Raw genomic sequence first — 26,782 nt, 5'->3', positions numbered from 1 at the left:
TTCAGGCTCGTTTCTCATGTTATTTCTCAGACATGTCCTTGCCGTGTGGCTAGGCCACTCTCAAACTTGAGATCTTCCTGCCTCTCGGCCTCCCAAGGGTTGTGGGGATTGTAGACATATGCTACAGATACTTCTAGCTAAAATTTCATTGTTTAGAATGGAAATGAGTTCTGGTGCTGTGAGTGTGCAGACATTGCATTTTTAGTTTAAATTATAAGTGTGAGATGTTTGTTTATTTTATTTTATTTGTGTGTGTGCTGTCTGTTTTGTGAGGCGCTTCAGCCTATGCTAATGGATATTCTTAGGGCATGAACATTGTTCAGCAGAGCAGACAGCCAGTCAGTTCCTTCCATTTGCTTGGCTGCTGTCTTTTCCTTGTTCTTTGGAACAATTTTTCCTTAGTTTGTGTAAGCAAGGAATGCTTGGGTTATAGTGAGGAAAGTCCACGCACCAGTGCACTGGCTCACGTTGGAGACAAAGGGTTTTGAAAATGTTTCTTTTTTCCTCCATAGTGTTTTCTTCCTGATTTTCACTAAATTACTATCAAATGAAGTTATAAGTAATGAATTTTAATGGACAGCTTTCTAAAGTGGGACCTGAAAAAACAGATGACAGGGATTTAGCCTGAGGTTTGAAGTTCATTATAGAGAACCAAAGTGATTAGCACATCTTCAAGTAAGCAAGGATTGCAAATAGTTATGATTTTCTAGAAGGGAGGGAAAGAAAACATGTCTTGTGATTTGTGTCCTAGCCCAGGTACACGCCCCTTAACCAGTGCATTTCTAAAGGCTTAGGAACGAACGTTCCAGGGAGGTTCTGGGGTCTCTCAGGGCAGCACTGTGTGAAAAAACATGATTTCTAGGTTGCTACTTTTTCTCAGCCATTTATTTCTAACTGTATTTGGGAGTGGAATTGAGAAAGAAAAGGCAATAAAGATATTTCTAATCTGCACATGGTAGCACACCTATAATCCCAGCTATCAAGACTATTTTAGGACGCTGGGGAAATGGCTCAGCAGTGAGAGCTCTTGTGCTCTCACAGAGGTCTGAGCGTCCACATGATGCTCACAACCGTCCATAACTAATTCCAGGGACCTGACGCCCTCTTCTGATCTCCTCAGGCTCTATGCACACGTGTTTTATACATAGATTCATACAGGCAGAACATGCATACACACAAATAAACCCCCCAAAATTAAAAATTACAGCGTATTTCAGGATTAATGGTATAGTTTCATATACTCCCCAGGCTGCCACATCCCCAAGTCTGCATGAGTCATAAAACCAGTCATTAATTGGTAAAATAATCTCAGTTGTTTTAAATTACTCCTTGTATTTTGTTTTCTGTGGTTTCTTAGATTAGAATTCAGAAATTATAAGTTCTCAATCTACCTGAATTTATATATTTCATATGCTGACAAAAACATTTATCAATATTCCTCGACTGTAAAGTGAGTAGGCCAGTTTGTCATTTTGTTTTGAAACAAAACAAGAAAACCAAAACATGCATACAAGTAAGTTGGGTGTCCCAGCCCTTTCTGTTCTTGTGTGGGGTTGTTAACAGTGTTTGTTTTACAAAGGTAACATATTTTTTTACATGTATTTATGTGGTAAAGTTATACAACTAAGGATCTTTTTTAATTGCATGTTTAATGGAAAGAGACGTAGAGTTTTTGCTGTTGTATAATGCTTGGCTCCCATTTTTTTAGTGTCTTAACATCATTTTATAACGCTGAGGATGAGTCCAATCTTCTTTTGCCTAAGCTGCCCACATTGCCAAAAAAGTATGTATCAGTTTTATTTCTTTGACATGAGCCTTGCTCTTCTGCTTCTGACGTGGTGCCAGTTTGCTCTGCGTTTCTCAAGTGTATACCTTATCTGTTTCCTCCTAGTTACAACAGCACCTCAAAAATATTTAGGTAAGTATACCTTTCTTATTTACAAACAAGGTGGTCTTTTATTATGTGAAAGTTAATATTGAAGAATGACCCAATTTATGTTTTTATTTTAGTGAAGAAAATTCTGATGAAATTATTAAGCTCTTGGGAGATGTCAGGTAAATCCTACAGATATCTTACTTGATTTCACAAGGTTAATATTTTGTACCTGAGGCAGTTTTCAGAACCGAGTAGTTGATCTTCATCGTGTTACCTCACTGTTGGCAGTGACATCTCTGAACAGCATACAGGTGGCAGTGTCGACTGTGTGGCCGTTGATCTTTCTAAATCTTAGTAATATTATAGTGTGTCTTAAGAGAATAGATGTGCTAGAGTTTCTACATCCAACTTAAAATTTCTAAATTAGTAGAGCCTCTTTAACGTAAGGTTTGTATCACCTATGTGACAGAACTGATGGCACTATGTGTTAGCTGGCAAAAGGATCATTTTGTTACTGATTGTGCATAAATACAGTTGATGCCATATAATTTATTGTAAACAGAATTTTTTTAGGCTCTTGAAAGTCTGTTATTCTTTTGGAAAAAAAAAAATGTAACAGGCCTTAGTAGTAGTGGACTCGCTGCGGTCACATCTGTGTGTGGTGCAGCCGTAAGTGTAGATTACAGCCCTGCCTTGGTTAAGAATGTAGCCCACTCTGCTGTTGGTCAGGCCTCAGTTTGTTGCATTGTTCTCAATTAGGCTGAACATCCTTGTCCTTGGAGGAAGTTCTGGATTTATTGAGCTTTATGCTTATGGGATGTTCAAAATTGCTCGAGTAACAGGGGTAAGTTCTTCAAATTTTTCTGTTTCTATTAGAAAATATCAGCTGATTACTTACAGAGCAAGTGAGAGCAAGTTGAGTTTGTGTTGTTGGTGGTTTTTCACGAGTTCAAGTTGAGATGTTCAGAGGTTAATTTTAGTGACACAGAATTTAGTCTTACTGTGTTCAGCAGATAGGAGCTATTGGTGGAATTAGTCAAGGTTTTTCCTTTCACAGAATGATTGGCATGGGCCATTTGATTAAGGTTTACTGGTTTTTAAGCCTGCAGTGGGCAAGAGTTGAAGTGGGTGATTGGCATGTGAAAGAAGTCACGAAAGCAGCCCTAAGCTCAAGTCTTCCAGTGTTGTAAGTCTTGAAGGGAGAGAGTATCTCAGATTCTCTGGAATATGTTGGTTTGTCAGTATTTGGTGTGGGTCCCTTCATGGGAGGAGGATAGACATTAGGGTATTGGTGTGTTCTTGGACCACTCCTTAGGTAAGTTCGGAACCAGACTTGTGCATTTCTACTTTTTAAAGTTCTATGTTATAAGATGCATTAGTAGATTATTAGTAGACCCAGCCCATCAGTAATAGCAAATATATTTGGCATGGTGATAACTGTTTTACAGATTGCCGGTACTTGTATTGCTCTGTGTTTATCAAGTGATTTGAAGTCGTTATCAGTGGTCACAGAGGTCTCCAGTGGTGGTGAATCAGAAGTTTCCTATTTTCAGGTGAGTATTATAAGTATTCCAGTGTCAGGCACATGAATTATAGAGCTTTTCCCTAGTGCTAGGAATTGAACTCCAGGCAGAGCATGCTCTTTGCTCTGGAGCTGTCCCCCACCCATGATGGGTTTTAATTACTCACATTACTGAAGTGTGATAAGTAAGACATGAGGGTCTCCTTGGGATTTCCAAATCTTGTATATTGAGTGTTATTATAGTGAATGCTATTTCTTGTACACTACAATTTAGTTTTCAGAGTTAAGACTGTTCTGATAGTCTGTTATGACCTTACTAATTGGATATTTGACCAGCTTAGCCCTATACTGAGGTTTTTTGTTTTTTGTTTTGTTTTATTTTAGGACTTTGCCTCTCTTAGTAATGAAAGCTTATATTTATTGGTCACTTAATGTAATAAGTGCTTCAAACACAGCAATTTGATGGATAGGTAGTACTGTGTCATAATTTGTACATAAGACTTTGGGCACAAGAGGAACTGTAGAGCTCACTCAGTGTCATCACAGAATTGGAAAGTCATGCTAGGCTTTCTGGGTCTGGTCTGTGTTCTCAGCCCATTGCAACATGGATCAAAGGATCACTCAGAATTTTTAAACTGTGGCTAGTGTTATAGACTAGGCTACTGCCTGGGCTTTTATATTTATCATAGCTTTGCTTTGTTAGGAAATCTTTCCAGGTGTCTTCACTTCCGTATGTCTGAATTGGAAGGAGGAGGACCAGAAGAATGTGTGGTGTGGTATTTGCACAGTCTATTCAGAACATCAAAGAGCCTGGGACAGTGGCTGTTGGCATTTGCTCTTTTTTTGTGAGACTGAGAAACTGTTGATTAACAAGTTTGCATCTGAGTCTAGTAAAGTGACTTTTTTTTCTGAGAAGTTTGTGATAAATTTGTCTTTTTGTTGTAGTTTTGAGTTAGGTCTCATGAAATGTAGACTTGCCTCCAACTCATTGCACATAGCTAAAGCTGCCCTTGCATTCCTCCTCCTCCTGCCTGCACCTTTCGAATTCTGTGATTACAGATCTGTACCAAGCCCAGACACAGTGGATAATGACTGTCTCATTGAAGTAGGACTCATACTACTGATAGTCATGTGTTAATCCATAACCTTTAGTTCTTTTTACTTGCACGGAGTTTTTACATTGATCTGAGTCCATTTTTAAATGTTGTCATAATGGAGCTGTGGGTTACTGCATCTGTAGCTGCAAGGAAGGGAGGGGTGACTCACAGATGTGCCCCAGTTGGAAATCCTGAGGCAGTCATCTACTAGTTTCCAAACTCAAGGGGCAGAGCTCTGAGTTTTTCTGGCATGCATTTAGATAAAGACTCTTTAAGCTAAGGGCTTCTCTTTGAGCTGGATATAAATAATTTGTCTTCAAAAGAAGCAAATGCTCCTGGGAGTCATTTTATTTATTGTTTTATTTTGTAGCTTGAAACCAATCTGCTGTATTCCTTCTTAGCTGAAGTAACTCGGATGGCCAGAAAGTTTACTCACATTTCGGCTCTCTTACAGGTATGTGTCCTAGCCTGCCTTATGCTATCCTTCACTGGGAGCTTCTGACTTCTGACTTTATGGAAAGCTTTTCTTTCCATGAAGAAAAACCATCAAAGGTTCATGTCATAAAGATATATACATATATACATATATATATGTGCTATAAACTAATCTTGTAATATTTATTAAAGTGAAAGAAAAATTTAATTGAGAATCTCCAGTCCAGCCCTGTGTACTGCCTCCAAAAAAGAAAAAAAAAAAAGGGGAAAAAATTCTGTAAATCTCCTAAACTATTCATAATGAGAATGTAACTTAAAAATTCTTTGTAGAAAAGTTATTGTGCAAAAAGTATCTTCGTGGGATGGAGAGATGACTCAGTGGTTAAGAGAACTGACTACTCTTCTAGAGATCTGAGTTCAAGTCCCAGCAACTACATGGTGGCTGACAACCATCTATATTGGGATCTGATATCCTCTTGTGGTGTGTCTGGAGATAGTGACCTTGCACTCACATAACATAAAATGAATAAGTAAATCTTTAAAGAAAAACAAAAGAATCTTTATATAACTCAGCTTTTTTCATAATAAATCCATTCTAAGTTAGTTCGTGGTTCTGTACTGGAGCAGTTTGGGCTAGGCTGATGTAGAAAGAAGGTTCTATGGATCTGTGCCTGAAGTAACTCACCTTAAAGAAACTCGTCATGCAAACACATATGTGTTCCAAGGCTGGAATGGCTGTCTGCCCCACATCCTTCATCCTCTTGCCAGCCCGCCCGCCCATCCATCTTGTTCACATGGTGATAGCTGCAGGATTCTCAACAGTGTGAGTCTAAAGGTGCGAAGACTTTGAGACCTGGAGCTCAGTTTTGCTATTTCTGCTGTGTTCTGTTAGAACAAGACACGGGCCAGGCTAGACTGTTTTTCCTGATTGAACACCCTCAAAGAAGTACTGATCTTTTGTTTGCTTTACTACAGTCTTTATATTGCTTGATGTTAAAGATTTCTAGAGGTTTGTTTTTTCTTAGGGGTCCTGTCTGACAGTCAAGTACCTAAACAAAGCAGCAAGCATTGTGACGGTATGCGTCAAATATTAAAAGAGCACTTATTTTCCCAGTACTTGTTTTTCCAGATACAAACTTGGGAATGTGTTATTGTGAATTTGTATGAATCACTGGATAATTTAGTTTCTTAATTAAGTGATCACCAAAGCTTAGTCGTGTTTCTCTTTTTTCCTATAGCTTTATTGAGTTAGAGGGTAGTTGAAAGTAGACTCTGCCAAAGAAGAAGGCAGCAGCATGTTGTTGTGGTGGTTTTTACTGTACTTTCTCTTTGTTACTAGTACATAAATTTGTCGCTGACATGTATGTGTGAAGCGTGGGAAGAAATCCTGATGCAGATGGACTCCCGTCTCACTAAGTTTGTACAGGTAATGCATGCACTAGTAACAACTTCCTGTGGACATATTGAGCGCATTCTGTCTGCATTTACTTTATGAGATGTACGAGGGTCAGAACTGGGCATAGCAGCTCACTCTGTAATCCCAACACTGGAAAAGATGAGACAGAAAGTTTGCCACGAGTTCAAGGTTGATGTGGGCTACAGAGTGAGACCCTGTCTCAAAGAAAAGGTGGCAGGCTGGAGAGGTGCCTCAGTAGTTAAGAGTGTTTGCTGCCCTTGTGGAGGGCCCAAGTTTGAATTGGTTGGCTCGCATCCATCTGTAATTCCAGCTTTAGACAGATCTGATAGTTATATACCTATATTTATGTATGTGTGCATGCATGCACACGTACAGACACTTTAAAATAAAATCTTGGTTCTTTTTTTTTTTTTTTCGGAGCTGGGGACCGAACCCAGGGGCTTGCCCTTCCTAGGCAAGCGCTCTACCACTGAGCTAAATCCCCAACCCCAAAATAAAATCTTAAAAGAAGAAAATTAGTTTGATTTGCAAAATGTGAAAAGAATTGCATTAGTCAGTTTTCTCTTGCAGTAACAGAACTGTGACTTGTAAAATGTCAAGAAGAATTTTTTTAACTCTTAGTTTTAGATTCTGACATTTCAGGGTTATATAGCAGCATTTGTTTTCCATGTGTTGAGGAAGGTACTTCCCAGGTGGCATCTTGGCGACAGCCTGTTTAATAGGGCTCACACTACAGGAGGCCGGGCAGTGTGGTCGGGTAGGCTCTTTCTAATGATCACTGACCAACCAGAGTCCCCAGAGTGTCAACCTCATTTCTCCCGCTGACTTGCCACCTTCCATCCTCAGCTACTCCTTACAGGGAAAGGGTTCACCATGCCAGTGTCGTCACACCCAGCATAAGCCTTCAGCACAGACACCCTGGCTGGGGACAAACCACATCCAAACCGTGGCAGACTCTTTGGTACAGCTGGGTGGAGCTGTGCTAAAATTATGGCCCTATAATTTTGAATAAATATGCTTATATTTATTGTAATATAATATAAATATAATAAATGTATAACTTACGACTATAATATATTTATGAATATAAAATATGTTTTGTTTTGTTTTTGGTTTTTTGTTTTGTTGTGTTTTGTTCGGTCTAGGAAAAAACTACAACCACATCGGTACAGGATGAGTTCATGCACTTACTGTTGTGGGGGAAAGCCAGGTGAGTGCACCTAGGTGATCTCAATGAGACTTTCCTTCCTATCTTCTCTTGACAGTAATTATTTCCTTTGTAAAGATAAAGTATAAAATTCCGGTAGAAGACCTCTACCCCCAAAAAAGTATGTGACTTTTTGGGATTTTTCTCTGAATTTTTCATATAAATGTGATGAGTGTGTGTGTGTGTGTGTGTTGGATATATAAAAGTTCCAGAACTTTTATGTAGCCAAGAGAGTCTTTTTCTTCTGATACCTTGGGTAAATAACTACCCAGGTAACTACTTCCCTTCTTCGTGGTCAGAAGTGTATAGTTCATTTATTTCTGGATTTTACTGGGACAATTCTCTTTTGGATAAAACACAATCCTCATTTTGACTGATACTACTTCTTCATGTTTATTTTGTTCCAAAATCCTGTTTGCACTTTGAAATTTAGGATCTAAATGGCACGTTTAGAGTTTGAATGGAGACATTACTAAAACACTTCCTTTTTCTTGTAGTGCTGAACTTCAGACTCTCCTGATGAACCAGTTAACAGTGAAGGTGCTGTTAAAGTCTCTATGCTTAAATGGCTGTGAACATATTTTTAATAGTTTTCTTTTTTGGGAATGACATATAGTATCATAGTTACATGCTAAATGTATTTTCTTCTCTTAATTAGGGCTTAAAAAAGCTTGGCCAGTCTATAGAGTCATCATATTCCAGTATACAAAAACTGGTTATAAGTCACTTACAGAGGTACGGAAGTGATGTAGAATGTTTTGATACTGCATTCATACATTCATGGCATTGGTCATATTTCTGCTTCCTTCTCTCCACTGTTTGATATTGTCTTTTCAAGCCTTTTCTAGCTATTTGCATTGGCATTTCAGGGAACTTGGCATACCCAAGATTGAATCAGTAATGACCATTTTGTGTGTGTGTGAAAATGGTTTTCTAACTCTTTTAGCCAGGCTGGACTTTTTAAGCATTTGGGCTTGTTTCCTATTTGACTATAAAATAAGCCACATAGCTGCTAGTACTTTACATATTTTTTCATTTAATATTTGGCAGTTTGTTCTTGTCATCTTCGTTTCACACCAAAGTTAGTTATGTGACTGGCCAGTGTTCCTCAGTGTTAGGCCACGGCTTGCTCCTGGGTGTTCCAGGTCTCCTGCTGCCTCTGTGCACAGCGGCTTGGGAGAAGCAGTTTGTAAGTGGCTGCTGACTGTTCGCTTTGTATTTTAACAACTCTTATGCTGGGTTTTTAGAAATACCTACAGTCCCTTGAGCTCCCTGAATACCTTCTGTTTTGTGTCTGTTTACTTCACCTTCCCCACGGAGTGTAATGTTACTTAAAAACGTGCAGTATGTTTGCTTTGTTCTTAAAAGCAAAACCTTTTCAAGGCCTTGAGCACATCTGCTTCTGCTTTACCCATGCTAAGTACCTTTTGGTTTTCCAAGCTTGACACTGTATCTCCCACTCAGGGAATTTTTTTTCTCCCACCACCTTTTTAAAAATAAATATCTTTCTTCTGATTTGTTCATTTATTAATTATGATGCTGGGAATGGAATCTAGGGTCTTGGGCATGTTGGTAAACAAACTCTACTATTGAGTTACATCCCCAGCTCTACCCAAGGACTTCTATAACCTTCCTTTCTTTTTGGAGCACTCTCACCTTCTTTCTCTTTACTCGAGTTCTTTAGCTCTTTGCTCCTTCAGAGAAGCCTTTAGGAGCTCCTGGGATAGGTCAGGGTCTTCCATTTCATCTGTGCACGACTGCTTATGACTAACTCTCTCATTACATTAAATGCTTCAGGGACCTTACCATGATGGACACCTTTCCACTGTGTCCTCAGCAGCTGGTGTCTGACATGAAGTCAGAGCTTAAGAATATTTGTGAGGATAGGTTAGTGTCGTATGTCTTTATTCCCAGCACTCAGGATGTAGAAGCAACTGGATTTCTATGAGCTGGAGGCCAGGCTGGTTTGCATAGTTCTAGGCTGGTCAGGGCTACATAGTAAGAGCCTGTCCTATAAACAGACCTGTCTGTTGTTGAACAAATGTCCCTGTGGTAAAGTGCCAGGATTAGGACTAGAGGTGCAGCTCGGTGGGTAGAGAGCTTGACAAGCACTGTGCGTGGTCTGATCATGATAGAGAATCTAATCTGGTAGTCTTGTGTTTTCATCTCAGTTGCCATGATGGATGAATAAATGATTCTTCTAGTTCTTAGAAATAGTTTTTGTAAATAATTCTTTTCTGTGGAAAGACTTAAGATTTGTTTGGTTTTATTTCTGAAATCAGCAAGTGATTGTTGACTCCCACCTTGGTGATAGTAATGGTTCTTATCTCTGCTCCTTTGCTAGTGGCTCAGAGTCTTTACTCTATCACTTGAGTGAACTTAAAGGGATGGCCTCATGGAAACAGAAATATGAACCTCTAGGACTGGATGCTTCAAGCATTGAAGGTATTGATTGACTTTCTCCATAGACTGCACTAGACACAGTTCACTTCCTCAAGTCACACTTTTTTGTCTGTTTTTTCTTTAGATGCTATTACTGCTGTGGGTTCTTTCATCCTTAAAGCAAATGAACTTCTCCAGTAAGTAATGTGCTAACCAAGAATGTGGATATGAGAATATTTACTTTTTCCTTAAATAAAAACCTACCAAGTTGACCTGATTCCCTTAGGAATTTTTTATCAGAATATGTCAGTAGCACAGAGATCATTTAACGAAAAACTTTATTTTCTGCTCTCTCCATCTTTATCCTTATTCTTACTCCTTGTCTCTTTCTGTTTACTTCCTTTAATTTATTCTCCTAAAGGCTTATTTCTAGTACCTACCAATTTTATTTTATTTTTTTGTTTGTCCTGATTTTCCTGAACACTGTTGGCCTTGTCTTACTACATTGTGTTGTATCGTGTAAGGAACTCCCTGTATTCCCTGAACTTTCAGCCTTTTAAATGCTGCAATCACATCCCCCCGCTCAGACTCTCTTGTTTTCTTGCACTGTCCATCATCTCTAGCACACCCTTCCCTGGCTTCTCTTTCTGAAGGTCGTGCACCATCCTAGCATTCCTCTGCCCCTCAGCTCGTCCCTTCACCCTGCACCTGTGCTTCTGTGCTTCGTACTTTTGCTTCCCTGTCCAGCTGTTTGCAAAAACACTGTCTATCTTGCTTTCCTGCATTAGACCAGGGCTTTCAGGAGAGCATATCCTAAAGTAACTTACTCAGAAAGATGTAGAAGGTAATCTTCCCCAACTCTTTCTTAACCTCGTATAAAATTGATGTGTTTTGTGGGACTTAGGATCTGAAGAAATAATTTCTCCTATAACTTTCTTTTTAAAAAAAGATTTATTTATTTATTTCATACATGTGGGTACACTGTCCCTGTATTTAGGCACACCAGAAGAGGGCCTTGGATCCCCATTACAGATGGTTGTGAGCCACCATGTGGTTGCTGGGAATCGAACTCAGGACCTCTGGAAAAGCAGTCAGTGCTCTTAACCACTGAGCCACCTCTCCAGCCCTCTCCTATAACTTTCAAAGCATTGCTCCATTACATTTAGGAGTTTTTTTTATTGCTGGTAGACAGTTACTTGCTTTCTGATAGCTTTGAAGTCTATTTTTTTAATTTCATTTCTGTCAAATATTAGTTTTACTCCTTGACATTTTGAAGTTTTATAGTAGCAATTCTAGGTGTGGGTCTTTCTATTCGTGATCTGATATTAAAGAGCTATCAAAATTTTAATATTAGAACTTGACAGACACCCTAAAATTGGGTGGTGGTACCAAATGCTTTCAATCCTAGAACTTAACAGGCAAAAGCAGGCAGATTTCTGAGTTTAAGGCCAGCCTGATCTACAGATCAAATTCTAGGACAGCCAGGGCTACACAAGGAAAACCTGTCTCAAAAACCCAAAAACAAACAACAGAAAACCCCAGCTTTAATCCTGTTAACTTATTCTAGTGATTTCTCTTTTTCCCTTATTAACTGAAGTTTTCTTCTAGAAATCTATTTGGACAGATAGTGGACTTGATGGATTTTTCTTTTTTTTTTTCCTCAATGTTTCCTAAAGTTTTTCCTTATAACTTTGCAGTTTCTCTTTTGAGAAACTTTCTTGACTTAATTGTTCAATACTGCCACACATTCAAATGTCAGATAGAACACTTTTGTATGTTTTGGTTTTGTTTTCTTTTTTTTTAAGATATGGTCTTATGATATATATCCTAGATTGAACTTAAGCACCCTATGTACCTCAGACTGGCCTTGAACTTGTGATGTTACTGCCTCTGTCTCCCAACTGCTATGATTATGGATATATCCTTTACTCTGAATTCTAACCTGTGTTTTATAGAACTAGAAACTGAGTATATAACATTGACCAAAACTTACGTAAGTCTCTGCCCTTTTTTTGATTACAATGAAGCTTTGATTATAATGTGGTGAGACAGGCAATATTCCAATGGGTAGTTGAAGTAGATAGGGGTCAGTAGTTCTATGTAGAAATGAGAAAAACCAGGCAAAGAGTGTGAGGTGTGGTAATGCAAAGACCCCCTATGTACATGGATTCCATATGCACATACCCAACCAGCTGCAGGTCAAAATACTTAGGAAAGGACATTGTCTCTTTATCATATAAGTACAGACTCTCCCTTGCCATTATTCCCTGAATAATACAGGAGGGCTGCTAGCTATTTACACAGCATTTGTTAACGTTATAGTATACCCACTAACTCGCACCTCACATCTTTGGTGTGGGTATCCTGCTGCTTTTGTTGCTTTTCTGTTTGTATGATAAAACACCATGACCAAAGCCACTTAAGAAAGAAAGTGTTTAATTGGGCTTATGGTTCCAGAGGACTAGAGTCTGTAATGGGGGAATGAAGGCAGGAATAGCTCAAGCACACACACATCCTGATCTGAAAGCAGGAAGTAGAAAGCATGTTAAGAATGGCAGGAGTCTTTTGAAACCTCAAAGCCTGACCCCACTGTCAAACTCCAATAAGGCCATACCGTTTAATTCTTCCCAAACAGTTCCACCAAGTGGGAACCAAGTATTCAACCATGAACCTGTGGGGACCATTTTCACTGAAACACTTCACAGCTGGTGGGGAAGAGGGGTCCTTTAACTAATCCCCTTCAGGATGAAGGACAAATGCAGAATCAAGAGAGGCCTCATGGAGAACATGAAGATAGGGGTGGGGGGTGTCCTCTTGACATTTGGAACGTCTTTGACATGGTCAAGGAACTTCAAGAGGCAGTGTAGCTGAAGTGGATTGAATAAGCACAAGAAGTGGATCAAATTGAGAAGAACAAGGGAGGGTGGGCTGTGTGTATGTAAAACCCACAGGCAGTGTAGAAGGCATAGAGCTTTTCTGTGGGCGTAGAAGAGGCCCTTGGGTGAGTATAATACTTGGTTTTTTTAAGGATCTTTGCTGGTTAATGTTAAGAATAGATCGTAGTTAGGCAAGGGCAGTCTCTTAACAGATAGGGCCTTTTTCTGTAATTTATCTATATTTTAGTACATTTCTTATATCCTACCTAGTGCTTATTCTTTGTAAACACTTGAGAATGTCTTGTGTGTATTTTGTGCCTTTTCTTTAAAAGGCATTTGCATGTGTTTTCTTTTTTTTTTTTCCTTTTTTTTTTTTTTTCGGAGCTGGGGACCGAACCCAGGGCCTTGCGCTTGCTAGGCAAGCGCTCTACCACTGAGCCAAATCCCCAACCCCTGCATGTATTTTCTAAGAATATGGTTACTTTCCTTCATACCCGAGTACAGTCCCTAAGACTTCAGCCTCGATGTAGTTCACTTTGGATTTGCAGCACTGCAAGAACGCCTCATGCATTTAGGGGAGTTGAGGATGGGATGCATTAGTTGTCATGTCTCTAAGTCTGACTGTCTCTCACTCCTGCTTGTGTTTTCTCTGGGCTTTGCTGGCCCCAACTCTGTGCCCCATCTGCACTTGACCTCTGCTGCTGAGCCCTGCACTCACCAGTCCTTGGCGTTGTTTTTTTGTTTTTTTCTTTTTGTGAGTTTATAACCCTTCTACCCCTCCTTATAACCTACTGTCCTTTAATGTGGGATGAGAAGACAGAGGCTCTGATGCTCAGAAGGCAGATGAGACGAGAAATGGCATTGCTTTTCTTCCCGGGAATTAGTTTGTGGTTCACCTCGTTAGCTGAAAGCACATATAAAACACTAAGCCGACTGTCATTGCCTTTCAATACAATTGAAGGCAGCTAAACTGCTCGTTTTTTTTTTAAAGTAAGTAAATCGCAGCTTGTTATACTAGCTTACAGATGGAGAAACTGAGGCAATGAGCATTTTGATGTTAGGCTGATTGCTTGGCTGATTGAAAGCTTTCAGAAAAGGCACAAAGAAACTTCTTGTTTTCATTGTTGCTGCAAAAGTTTTTGTTATGTCATTTGGTAACTTGTGAGAAAGTTGTATTAAATGTCTTTATAGAGAAAAGTAACATACTGGCTTAGTTTAATTCCTGTTGTCATAAAATACCCTTACTTTTTTAAAAGCAGATTGAGGGAGAAAGGCTTATGTCACAATTCATTGTTAACAGAGAAGTCAAGGTAGTAGCAACTTAAAATAGCTAGTTACATCACATCCACATTTAGGAGTAGAGAGAAATGAAAGCACAAGTGCTTTCCACTCCGGTGTAGCCTAGGACTCAAACTCAAGGAATGGTGCTGCCCATAGTAGGCTATGTCTTCCTACATTAGTTAACATAATCAAGGCAGTCCCCTGCAGACAAGCCCACAGCCTGTTTGAACCTGTAGAGACTCCCTCGTTAGACTCTTGCCAGTGACTCTATGTTGTGTCTAGTTGATGGTTAGCACTAACCATCACTGATGCTAATTCACCAGCAGAACTGGTGTGCACCATGATTCTGGGTGAGGGTTGGAAAACCAGGAAGGAAAGTTCCCAGTGTTACTTGCTTGGGCTGATTGTCTCACAGATGTAAGTTAAGGAGTTCTGAAGTGGTTTCTTTAAGATAAAGATTTACAGTACTAAATTTGGAGGTACATGTATGCAATGCCCAGGGAAATTCAGTTTTTGGGAGATTTATTGTCAGAATCAAAAATAAGCTTAGCGTGCCTATTGATGTTGGAGGTGGCGACATACAATTTTGTAATGAAGATTTCCTTTTGGAGTTAATATTTTTCTTTTTACTGACCAATAATATTATTTTTTAACTAAAATAATATTGAAAACTATTTTTTTCTGATTTCTTTCTAAATACTGAAGAAAGACTGTTGTACAGCTTATAGTGAGACTTTGACCCAGTTACAGTCTAAATTACCAGCTTCTCTTCCTTTCTTTCTTTTCTGTTTTTAAGAACCAGTTTGATTTTTAAAGAATATTTTTAGGGATGTGTTTGATTTGTAAAATTGGCTGATCCAGGTGCTTAAGTGTCATCCAGACAGGAAAAAATACAACAGTAAGGTGTATTATTTCTCATGACAGTTGAGCAATGATATATGAATTTCACATGATAATCTTTTCTCATTCATTTTCTTTTTTTACCTTTTTAGAGTTATAGATAGTAGTATGAAAAACTTCAAGGCATTTTTTCGGTGGCTATATGTAGGTAAGTTGAATGGTAATATAAATCAGATTTAAAGTCTTTACCATTTAAGTTTTGGGGGGAGAAAAGTGTTTTTCTTAGTGAAAAGAAACTCTTCAAAATGAGAGGTTTAGTCCAGTAAAGCACATTTAACCTTTGAAAAGTATCTGTAATAGAAATTGTTTCTAGTGACCTTTACAGATAATTTTTTAAAACCCTTTTCTTTTCAGCAATGCTGAGAATGACAGAGGACCACGTGCTTCCTGAGCTGAACAAGGTAGTGATGGGAGCTTGAGCAGCCTGTCCTGCATGTCCACATGAGCACACTCTAAGACAGTTAGCACAGAGCGATGAAGGCTGTCCTCTCACCTTCCCTACAGAGCACTGTAAACACGAATGCTTCCACAGCATTTACATCCTGTTGGGTTTTATAAATAATGTGCGCATGCAGGAGGCTGTGCTTGGGTTATGTACCCTGCCATCTTATGTGAGGGTCTCCCAAGTACCTGATTCTGTCTGTGCGGAGTCGTGGAAGCAGTGTCACGTAGATCACTAATGACACCTGCTGCTTCTCTCCTGGGCCAGGTGTTTCTGGTTGAGCTCAGCATTGCAGTCTTATGGAACTTTCATACAGTTACTAGCTGTCAGGATGTCAGCTATAGACACCAAACAGATCTCAGAAGTCTTGGTTTTTCGTTATTTTTTTTAAAGAGCTTTTTGTGTTTTATGTCTTTTTAATTCTGACACCACATTATTATGGCCACCTATAATATGTGTGTCATAAAGTTCTGTGACTTGTGATAAAGCATCCTTTTAATCTCTACTTAAACTTCCTTAAGTCTTAAATGCTTGATTCTTTTCCTAAGTCAAAGCTTGGTAAACAGTAGTTTTTAGTTGTCAGGATTGTGTTAGGTGTCTGTGGCCTTGCCTATCGGGTGTCTATGGAGCAAGAATAGAGTCTGAGAGCCTCACAAGCCCTCCTGTCTGAACTGTGTAGACAGGAGTCTAGTTGGGAAGCTTTCTTGGTTTGATTTGTTTTGTCTCGTTTGGTTATAGATGACTCAGAAGGATATCACATTTGTTGCTGAATTCCTCACTGAACATTTCAATGAGGTAAGAAATTTGTATTTCTTTAGTTCTGAGAATAATTTTGTTAACCCTCAGTAGTGATAAAAGGTGATTGCATTTACATAATTTAGTTGAAGACCTTAGCAATTACTTAAAAAAAAAAACCAAACTATTGCACTAATCAGTGCCTGTACTTAGAAACCTCCGCCTGCTTCTCTGTGTGTCTCAGTCTTTCAGAGCAGCCGCACAGCAGCTTTCTTATAAAACTCATATTTTTTGTTGAAATTTAAGATTGCTTTCTTTTTCTTTTAAGCTAACTTTACAACTAACCTGTATTTATCCCGCAGGCTCCAGACCTTTATAATCGGAAAGGAAAATACTTCAATGTTGAAAGAGTTGGTCAGGTATGGACATTAGGTTAAAGTTTTTGATTGTAATAACTAACTTTTAAATTGAACATTGTTAATTTGAAAGAGAGTTGGGGGTGAATAGGTAAGGCTAGAGAGAAGGGGTATAGGAGGGACTGGTGGGAGAAAGGGGGAAGGGATGAAATGTTATTATATTTCAATTAAAAAATATAAAAACATAGTATTAATCTATATTATACAAAGTTTATGAAAATTTAATATTCAAATATTATTGCAGGTCAGCCTTTTTAGTAAAATGACCAAAGATACATGTTACTTAAATATTGAGAACCCCAAACACTATAAGTTGAATGTTAATTGCCACATATAGATACTATTGTTAGTGTAAAAAAGTAGTTATTGATACAGTAATTAAAAATATCCACTTGTCATTATGTTTGAATGGAAAATTTCAGTGGTCTGGCATTCCTTTATATGCTAGTAACTCTCTGCTGTCCAGCTGGTAGGAGGTACTTTAGGTCCCTGTTCCCCTCCGTGACCAATCTCTGCTTTGATATGCTGATCTGGTTACGGGCAAGGGTATCTGGACTCATACACACTTTTTCTTGGAAGGGACAGTAGTGTGATGTTGGCTTCTCAGAGGTTTGTGTGAACTCTGAGATTTTGCCAGTGAACTCTCCATTGCTAGAACCCTAAATCTGTCCATTTTTCTTACATGAGGAATAATCTTTTAACCATGTGTGGCTTTGTAAAATATGGCAAGGATTGGTTCTGTGAGGTCATCGATCTATCTCCTAGATGCTGCTGTCTGTCCAGAAGGTACACTTTGTTAGTCACTAGCCTCATCAGAGAACTCTAATCCTGTGAAGCTGTCAGACATAGCAGTGGCAGGGGCAATTTCTTCACTTTTCATTCTTGCTTTAAAGTTTGTTTCTTTATTGAGAGATCTCACAAAGCTTGAGCCTGCCTGCAGTCCTCTGGCGGGGGTATAAGTCTGGGCCATCACAGCTAGCTGGACGTTTAAATGTTAGTTGGCATAGGATACCTTGGGCTCGGCATGACAGGCTTATTTTATCTTGAGAAAACATCGTCCTGATGCCTCAGATGCGTTATTACAGTCTCCCTCCAGTCACCTTTTCAGTAAAAATGCAGTCCATAGCTTCAAAAGTGTCTTGTCTTGGGTAAAACAAGAACACTTGCGTAAGTGCCTCTCCTTAGGGTCACTTTCCTGTTGGTGTGCAACAAGTGTCAGGTGCCTTCTTCCCATTCTGTCACACAGAATGTTAAAGATCTGTTCAGAGGTTGAGATTTAATAAATACTTAAAAGCTCTTTAAAGATAAATAAAACTCTGTCCATATGGTGGCTGGGGACTGTGGAGGGTGCCCTTCTGATCTGGGCAGCTACCTTGACTCAGCTTTTCCCACTAGCAGTGCAAATGCCAAGAGACTGATGTTCGGGTTGTTACAGAACTGCTGTTGACCTGTTGTGTCCCTGGAGTGTCCTGACGACTTGCAGGGGTCTGTGGGCACACTCTAGGAGCAGCTGCTCTAGAGTACATGCTAGTTGGCACTTAATTTATAACTATTAAAACTTTCTCATGAAAATGAAGCAGAAACTTAACCAGTTTGTGGTCTCTATGGTAACCATTCTGACCGTCCAACTGTTTACATTAGTTTGCTTGACATTTAGCAGACTTTTGTCTCCTCACTTTTTAAACAGTGAGTGGACTTGCAGAAAATTTGGCAGTAAAACACAATAACATTCTAAATAGAAAAAAAGTGATTTGGTGAACTTCATTCTTTCCTGAAATGCAATGGTCCACTCTTACTTGTAGTATTTGAAAGATGAAGATGACGACCTTGTGTCACCCCCTAACACAGAAGGAAACCAGTGGTATGACTTCCTCCAGAACAGCAACCACCTAAAAGGTACTCATGCTTACTTCCTTGTGGTTAACTGGGACCAGATCCTTAGTCACCAGGTGACAGTGGAGCTGAAACCTGCTGAATGCTGCGGCTCTTATGTCCATGGTCTTTGATTGGAGAGACAGCAAAATGACAAATGGGGTGTGATACTCTCATGAAGTGTGTAAAACCCTGGGACACCAAGTGAGATGTTTCTCCTTTCATGACATCAGCCAGTCACGGTTCCAACCGAGGGTTCTGATGATCACTTCAGTATGACTCCAAAGACCTCTAGTGAGTGTCACACTGAAGGAGTGAGGGCTTAATATCCCCACTAGACTGCCCCAAAAGGCCAGGCCCCAGGTCGCCTCTGCCTCTGCCTGGCAGGCTACAGGGAGTTTCCACACCTTCCTTTTCTTCCACTTAGAAAAGGATTTCTAAATTGCTTACTAAAAGGTAAATACAGGACAGCTAAGCAGGAGATGCATGGAGTGGGTGTGGAGGAGAAGCCAGAGGCCCTAGGCATTTTAAACCTTAGTCTGTTGTACTGGCTGGTTTTGTGTGTCAACTCGACACAAGCTGGAGCTATCACAGAGAAAGAAGCCTCCCTTGAGGAAATGCCTCCATGAGAAGCAACTGTAAGGCATTTTCTCAATTAGTGATCAAGGTGGGAGGGCCCACTGTGGGTGGTGCCGTCCCTGGGCTGGTGGTCCTGGGTTCTATAAGAGAGCAAGCTGAGCAAGCCAAGGGAAGCAAGCCAGTAAGCAGCATCCCTCCATGCTTCTGCATCAGCTCCTGCTTCCTGACATCTGAGGGTGTAAGGTGTTGTGTGTAGGGGACACCTGCAGAGCTTTGGAAGAAAGGGCTTCAGAGTCAGACTCAATACTCACATCTCAGGGAAGTCATTTCAGTGTTGAGCTTGCTAAGCCTGTTTTGTTTTATCTGTAAATTGGGGAATTCAATGCTTACTTCATACAGTCATTGTAAGCAGCACTGACAACGGAAACATGATCTCACAGGGGTTGGGGATATAGTTCAGTTGAGAACTGCTTTCCTCTGGCAGAAGACCTCATTTTGACTCCCCACACCCACATCAGAGGTTCACAGCTGCCTGTAACCAGCTCTAGGGGACTCTGATGCAAGCACCAGCACCCATGCGTATAGACCCACACGTGGTGTAACTGAAAATAAACAACAACACAGAAGAATTCCACACAACAGCAGGGGAACGCTAGTTCTATACCACTTTCTACTGATGAAGTAACCTTTTAAAAAAGTAAAAAGCTATTGTGAGAACTGGTTTACTTCTTGTTTCTGTTTTAATGCTATACTCTCAGTGTAACACTGCATGCCCCTTGTCATCATTTCACAGCCAAAGCATAGAGCAGGGTGAGCTTGCTTCATTATATGCCTATGGCTCCCTACACACTCCTCCTCATTAGACCAGCACACATGCACTTGGGCTTGGGTGAGACCACCTGTCCTGAGGTGGGGTTAGCCGCTGGAGAGGATGCTAATAGGATATAGATGCTGTGGTCATTCTGGATGAGGTATATTAAAGTATCATAATCCCACCATGAGGTACGGGGCTGGTTCTAACAGTGTTTTCTCCTAATTAATGCTTTGCTTCTGTTTTTGTTTGAATCCAGAAAGTCCTTTGCTGTTTCCTTACTACCCTCGAAAATCACTGCATTTTGTGAAAAGGCGAATGGAGAACATTATTGATCAGTGTTTGCAAAAGCCAGCAGTAAGTCTGAAAGAAATAGGTGTCTTCATATGGCAGTGAGAAAAACAGCAGTATCTGGCCTACTTACATAAGTGACCATGATTTATAACTGTTTTTCATTATTAAAGTGGGCAGTTTCTCAGGGTTAAGTTTCTCATCTTGTTAATTCCTTACACAGATTTTAAAAGTGGTCTAGTGAAAGTGTTGGCATCTTTAGGAATTTGTTCCAACTTTGTTCCAAAGTTGTTTGAAGTTTTAGTTCCAGAGCTGTTGTCCTGTTTTCACTTCTGAATGGTAGATGTGGAGAAGCTAGTGAGAGGTGTGCACCCTCTTGTGCCTCACTGCCAGCTCCTTTACAACTCAGAATTCTCTCTCTCTTCCTTCCCATTCTGCCACTAAGGATTCTTACCTCAAAGTCTGATGAAAGGGATGTTTTTAAAACCAGACTTTAATAGCAGTACACACATTTTCTGTGTTGAGTATTTCTTTATGTAAGAGCACTAATTATGTCTTTCTTTTTCTTTTTTTGTTTCATGTTGGGGGTTGGGTGTAATTAGGGTCAAACACAGAATTTTGTGCTTGCTGGCTAGACATTCTTACCACTGAACTGCATCCCCACCTCTGATAATTTGTTTTAAATCTTACCTTATATAGGATGTAATTGGAAGATCGATGAATCAAGCAATTTGCATTCCATTATATAAAGATGCTAGGAGGTAATTCTCTTTACCCATTGTGTGCTGTAAATTTAACAATGATTACAAATTTTTCTCATCTTGTTTTCTTGTTGTTTTAGTATGGATGGTGCACGTAGATTGTTAAAATTCCCATTCTTGTAAGTATTCTTCTCCACCCTGTGTGAGTAATATAACTGTGCTTTAACCCTAGGCAACTTCATACCATATCTTACATTACATTTTGTTCCTTAGGTGGAATAATAAAACTTCGAATCTTCATTATCTTCTTTTTACTATTTTAGAAGATTCAGTTTATAAAATGTGCATCTTAAGGAGACATACTGATAGTTCCCAGTAAGTATTACTCTGAAGTTTGAGTTGCAGAGATAAGATTTTACTATGTAAGAGTTTTTAATTCTAAAGGATTTGTTAGCCCTGCTGTGTGTATATGTGTGTGTGTGTGTGTGCGTGCGTGTGCGTGCGTGCGTGTGTGTGTGTGTGTGTGTGTGTGTGTGTGTGTGTGTGTGTGTGTATGTGTGTGTGTGTGTGTGTGTGTGGGGTTGGAGGTAGGGAAGGGGTCGGGATTATGTCCGTGTATGTGCAGAGGCCAGAGAGAGCACTGGATCCCCTGAAGCTAGAGCTGCAGGCCAGTGTGGGTGTGAGGAGCTGAGCTCTGCTCCCCTGAGGAACAAAAGCTCTCACTGTGGAGCCGTCTCTCTAGCCTGGTCGTGTCTTAGTGACGTTAACCTCATGACTTTACAGTTGTTCCTCAGTTGTGGTTTTCACAGCATTAAGGTAGTGACGCTGAAGCATCTATGATTTCTCCTAACTGTAATGATGTAGAGATAGTGTGTGCCGACTTCTTTAGGTCAGGAGAAAGTCTGACAGCTGAACCAGGATTCCGTATTAGGAACTCCTTCCAAGCTGTGTTCTGGGCACATTATGGGCAGGCTTTTTGTTTTAGGCTAATGATGTCTTTTAGTAAAGGGGAAGCTCTGTCCACAAAACCTTACTTTGAATTTTTAAAGAAAAATAAGTAACCTGTTCCATTAGCATCTAGCATCTAGTTGTTGTCATTTTGTTTATCAAGACAAGGTTTCTCCGTGTAGAACTCTGTAGAAATCTGTGCTTCTGCCTCCTCAGTTCTGGGATTAGAGGTGTGTGCCACCACCACAGTCTCCATTACCATCTTAAATGGTGCTAAATCTCACTTTAAAGACAGTTTGGCCTTTCCCATATCCTTCTTTAAGTGACTACTTCATGCTTTGTCGTTGTTATATGTTTGTTGTTAGTTTCTCTTGAGACAGAATTTACTATGTGGCTCTGACTGTCCTAGAACCTACTATGTAGACTGGGCTGGCTCAGGAATCACAGAGATCCACCTGCCTCTGCCTCCTCAGGGCTGGGATTACAGGTGCGTGCCACCTTGCCTGGCAAGTATCTAAGCACTTTGGTAACTGAGATTTTAAACCAAGGTGACCGGATGCTCAGCCTAAGTCCAGCATTCTGCAGCAAGAGTGTGATGGTTTCCAGTTGCCAAGTGCATTGTTTCAGCTATCCAGTTTGTTTCCTAAAGTCTCCTTTATTCCCTTTTTTCTTCAAGATCTGTAAGTAATGGACTAATTGGTATCAAATTTGGGAGCTTCACATATGCCACAACTGACAAAGTCAGAAGAAGGTAAGTCTTGAGCCTGGATTCCATGACAGGCACAGGTCCTGGGGAGGCGAGGCCTTTGTATTCTAGCTATTGGGTAGGAGAATGTCAGGCTCAGAGATGGTAAGGGCAGAAGGGCTCGCTCTCTTCCAGAGGAGCGGGGCTCTTCATATTTTATCACAGAAGCTATTTTACTTAGAACTGGTGAAAACTTTACCATCCACAGGAATTTGTGTGTCTTATATGCTATAATTACTTTCCTGTAATTCTTTTAAGCAAGGAAGTGATGTGGTTCAGGGAACAGATGTTCTGTGAGTCTGAAGTCTTTGTTACAGCAGCAGAGTGGTGGTCATCTCTTGGGTTTTCTTAAGGTACTGGGGTGATGGTAACTAAGCCAGCCCCAAAGGCCTTTAGAGAAAGAGCCAGCACTGAGCCCTGGCTGGTCTCCTCTCTCCCCCTACCCAGTGCTTTTAGTGATGCCTTGGAGATAGGTCTGTGTTTTGCATGTGAAACCTTATTTTCACCTTTAGAATATAGCATGAGGTGTCACTCGTGAGGTATTAGCAGACATAGGTGAGCCATTGATGTCAGGTTTCTTTAGAGCTGCGAACCAACTTCACAGGTTTTTTTTTTTTTTTTTCCTCATGGCTGCCTATTTTTAAGATTTAATTATATTGGGAAAAATTAGTACAGAGGTAATTTAGTGATCTTTTTAATAGAAATTAATGAGATAATTTGTCTTGTAGAAAATGTCAATGTCTTAAATTATTCTTTTGGCCTTGTGCCAGTATGAAGTGATCCATGCAGCGTTTTCTTAGTGGTGGTGATCATTTTGATTTAATGGATCATTTTGATTCTAGCACTTACAGTTGTCTGGATGCCCAGTTTTATGATGACGAGACTGTCACAGTCATCCTTAAGGACTCCATGGGACGTGAGGGAAGAGACAGGATTTTGGTTCAGTTGCCACTGTCCTTGGTGTATAACAGTGAAGACTCTGACGAGTATGAGTTCACTGGGACTTGCTCCACCAGGTATGTACCTCATCAGGAGATTGGCGGCCTCAGAACAAGAGGCTTTTCTGTTATCCTGTCTCCTTTCCTCTTTTTGACAGCCTTGCCTTAGCTGGCCTTGAACCCATGGTCTTCCTGCCTTGGCCTCCCTATTGCTAGAACTATCAGTGAATATCACCATGGGAGCTAATAATTGACTGTTTTTAATGTGGATTTTATTTGTTTCATTGAGGTTTTTTGTTTTGTTTTGTTTTGAGACAAAATCTTGCTATGTAGACCAGGCTGGTTTTGAACGCGTGAAGACACATCTGCCTCAATGTGCACCACCATGCTTAGAAACTATATTTTAACATGAATCAAAGATTCTTACTGTTTTACACATGACAGATAATGGATTTTTTTTTTAAGTTAGTTAGTAGGGATATCTATTAAGGCACCTGAATGGAAATATGCCTACATTTTATTTTTTGATTTTTATTTCTATATGGTTGATATACTAGAAATTGAACCCCAGATTTTCTACGCACTAAGAAGGGGCTCTACTATGGTGCTATATTCCGGCCCCTTTTTTCTTTCTTTTGTTTTGTTGAGACAGGGTCTCACTGTGTACTTTTGTCTAGCCTGAAACTTCTGAGGTAGATTAGGCTGGCGTTGAATTCATAGGACTCTGCCTGCCTCTTTCTCCTAACTGCTGTCTTTAAAGGCCTGCGCCACCACACCCAGCCCTCCAGCCTTCTTTTTATTTAAGACAGTCCTACCAAGTTGCCCAGGTTGGTCTTGAACTCCTCTGTAGCTTGGTAACTTGTGATCCTCTTGCCTCACAGGTTTCCAGATTGCTGGGATTACAGACCTATGTGCTGGGCTCGGCTTGCAGACTTGCAGACTTTACTTTGTTACTTTGATTTAAAAATTAAAGAAAAAGGATTCCTAAGAATGGGGTGGCTTTGTTCCATTTTCAGATGCATCATTAGCTTTTGTTAGTAGTGGAATTCAATTTAGATCTGTATTTAGTGTTCTCCAGATTTAGGGCTTCGCTGTTCATTTTGAGAGTAATTGCCTGTTCTAGGAGGTGACTTCAGTTGACTCTGACTTGCAGGTAATTAGATTCTCTCTCATTTTGAAAGGCACTTTCCTTGAAAGGAAGTCAAACCTTAACCACTGTGACATTCCACGTGTTTGGCATTGCGGTGTTTTACAGACTCTCTTATTACCACTGTTTTGTAGTGGCTGCTAAAACTCTATTGAGAATGAGAGTGTGGGTAGAAGAGTCCCTGATAGTCCAGGGAGGAGAACTCCCCTTTTGACTCCTGGTTCTTTAACTGTAGGCTTGATGAGCAGGGCAGCATTATTCCCACACGCACCATGCACTTTGAGAAGCACTGGAGGCTGCTGGAAAGCATGAAGGCACAGTATGTTGCTGGGAATGGCCTTCGGAAAGTGTCCTGTGTGGTAAGTATTGTAGACAATGCAGGATGTGACCTTGCTACGATGGGGCCATGATTAGATACCTGGCAGACATACAAAGCCCTTTCTTTGTGTCATTTTATGAGTCATAGTATCTGTTAATTATGAGCATGGAGTAGCCTCAACTGTATTAGTTTCTTATTCTGACAAAGCTTGCAAAATAGGTAAAAATAACTGGATTTTGCTAATGTTAGGAATTGTTTTACTTAGAGGTCATTTTACATAAGGTAAAAGCTGAGTTGAGTGGCTTTATGATAAATAATTAGGAATATAACTCCTGTAAAGGGTCCTTTGATTTAAGCTTCTGATTTTAATTCCTTAATACATGATGGATTTATTAAGCCGTGCATTTAAACAGTATGCGTCTGGCCTTGTTTACATTAGTTAAGTTCAAACCTCCGGCACGTGAGGGTGTTTGAAATGGACATCGATGATGAATGGGAGCTTGACGAGTCTTCAGATGATGACGAGGAGGCTGCCGGGAAGCCTGTGAAGATCAAGGAAGAGGTGTTGTCAGAGTCGGAGACAGAGGCTCACCAAGATGCTGCTGCCCTAGACTCAGACGTAGTCATCAAAGTGGAGAAACTTGACCCTGAGTTGGACTCCTGACCCAGTTTGACAGCATGTGTTAGTTACTGTGGCAAAAAGACATAGTGGGTGGACTAAGATGGTGTGGGTCACACTGAATTGTCTATGTATCAAAGAAATAAATGGTAAATTTTATTTTTTCATACTCTGCTTCATCCTTGTGGAGGAGTGTCACTGTGACAGACCCCTTTCTTGCTGAGCTCTCTTTTTCATAGTGTGCAGAGCCAATGTGTAAAGAAAACACAACTTTGATCTGAAGAAAAAGGCAAATCATTTCTGTCTAAAGCTATTCTCATTATTTCTGTGTGAGGGAGCTACATTTGAATAGTGAACACATATGCCTACAATCTCAGTACTTAGGAATCTGAGGCCAGGGGCTGGAGAAAGTTCAAGGGGAGCCTGAACTAAGTTTACATAGCCATTTATCCCTGTATTTTGGTATGTTTTATGTATTTTCTTTAAATATTTTAAATATTTAGTTTTAGACAAGTTTTAATTGCTTGTCTTAGTGTGTGTGTGTGTGTGTGTGTGTGTGTGTGTGTGTGTGTGTGTGTCCCCTCGGAGGCTAGAGGTATCAGATCTCTGGAGCTGGAGTTAGAGGCATTCGTAAGTATAGGTGCTGAGAATTGAACCCAGGTCCTCTTGGAAGGGCAGAGAACAGTTTTAACTTCTTAGCCATCTCCCCCCTGCAGGTTTGTTCAGCATTTGTAGAGTGAGTGCAATATATACATTTACCTAACTTGGAAGGCTTAGGAGAGCAAACCATCAGATTATTTTAGTATGAATTGTTCTTTCATAAAAGCAGCTGGTTCTTATTAGCCAGGAATCTACTCTTGTGACTTGAGTGTTAAGCTTGTTAAGGCTTTGGCTCATGCACAGCGACTTCCTGTCGTTCCAGCAGAGGCCTAAGTTGGAGCTGAAATGCACAGACTTTCCTAGAACCAGGATCATGGGTAGGTCAGTGACTCTATGAGGCTGATTTAAGTTCCAGTAGTTTGTGGTTAGTGCTTTTCCTATATAACAAATGTGAACTAGGTTCCCATTATATCCAAGTGAAAAAATGTAAACTGATAACCAAAAATATATAGTACTTTCTACTACTATGTACACTGGCCCTTTTCACCATTGCACACTTTGCTTTTAAGTTGTTCTTGGTACTGAAGAGCAGAACTGGGGCAAATACTTGAACACCAAGCTGTATC

At 40.1% G+C, this 26,782-nt stretch overlaps 1 protein-coding gene across 2 annotated transcripts in view; it reads left to right on the top strand.

The window, feature by feature from the left end:
- The window catches only part of Anapc4 (anaphase promoting complex subunit 4), a 31,768-nt gene extending 5,725 nt beyond the window's left edge, over positions 1-26,043 (top strand). Inside the window, exons 4-28 of one of the 2 annotated variants that reach the window (NM_001107220.1) lie at positions 1,709-1,783; positions 1,892-1,918; positions 2,011-2,055; positions 2,636-2,720; positions 3,325-3,429; positions 4,866-4,949; positions 6,270-6,356; positions 7,493-7,557; positions 8,052-8,094; positions 8,213-8,289; positions 9,899-9,999; positions 10,082-10,133; positions 15,086-15,141; positions 15,348-15,394; positions 16,174-16,230; positions 16,533-16,589; positions 18,389-18,482; positions 20,108-20,205; positions 20,839-20,900; positions 20,981-21,019; positions 21,114-21,215; positions 22,465-22,539; positions 23,376-23,549; positions 24,854-24,977; positions 25,377-26,043. In NM_001107220.1, coding sequence (NP_001100690.1) covers positions 1,709-1,783; positions 1,892-1,918; positions 2,011-2,055; positions 2,636-2,720; positions 3,325-3,429; positions 4,866-4,949; positions 6,270-6,356; positions 7,493-7,557; positions 8,052-8,094; positions 8,213-8,289; positions 9,899-9,999; positions 10,082-10,133; positions 15,086-15,141; positions 15,348-15,394; positions 16,174-16,230; positions 16,533-16,589; positions 18,389-18,482; positions 20,108-20,205; positions 20,839-20,900; positions 20,981-21,019; positions 21,114-21,215; positions 22,465-22,539; positions 23,376-23,549; positions 24,854-24,977; positions 25,377-25,601 — 2,056 coding nt within the window. In that variant the 3' untranslated portion in view covers positions 25,602-26,043. Of the gene's footprint in view, positions 1-1,708; positions 1,784-1,845; positions 1,919-2,010; positions 2,056-2,635; positions 2,721-3,324; positions 3,430-4,865; positions 4,950-6,269; positions 6,357-7,492; positions 7,558-8,051; positions 8,095-8,212; positions 8,290-9,898; positions 10,000-10,081; positions 10,134-15,085; positions 15,142-15,347; positions 15,395-16,173; positions 16,231-16,532; positions 16,590-18,388; positions 18,483-20,107; positions 20,206-20,838; positions 20,901-20,980; positions 21,020-21,113; positions 21,216-22,464; positions 22,540-23,375; positions 23,550-24,853; positions 24,978-25,376 lie in introns of both variants that reach the window. The other variant, XM_087583098.1, reaches the window with a different exon arrangement.
- Positions 26,044-26,782: the final 739 nt, after the last annotated feature.

Source organism: Rattus norvegicus, chromosome 14 (assembly GCF_021556685.1).
Source record: "Rattus norvegicus strain SHRSP/BbbUtx chromosome 14, alternate assembly SHRSP_T2T, whole genome shotgun sequence".
NCBI lineage: Eukaryota > Metazoa > Chordata > Mammalia > Rodentia > Muridae > Rattus > Rattus norvegicus.
Note: the sequence above shows the minus strand (reverse complement) of the source record. Positions and strands in the feature narration are given on the sequence as shown.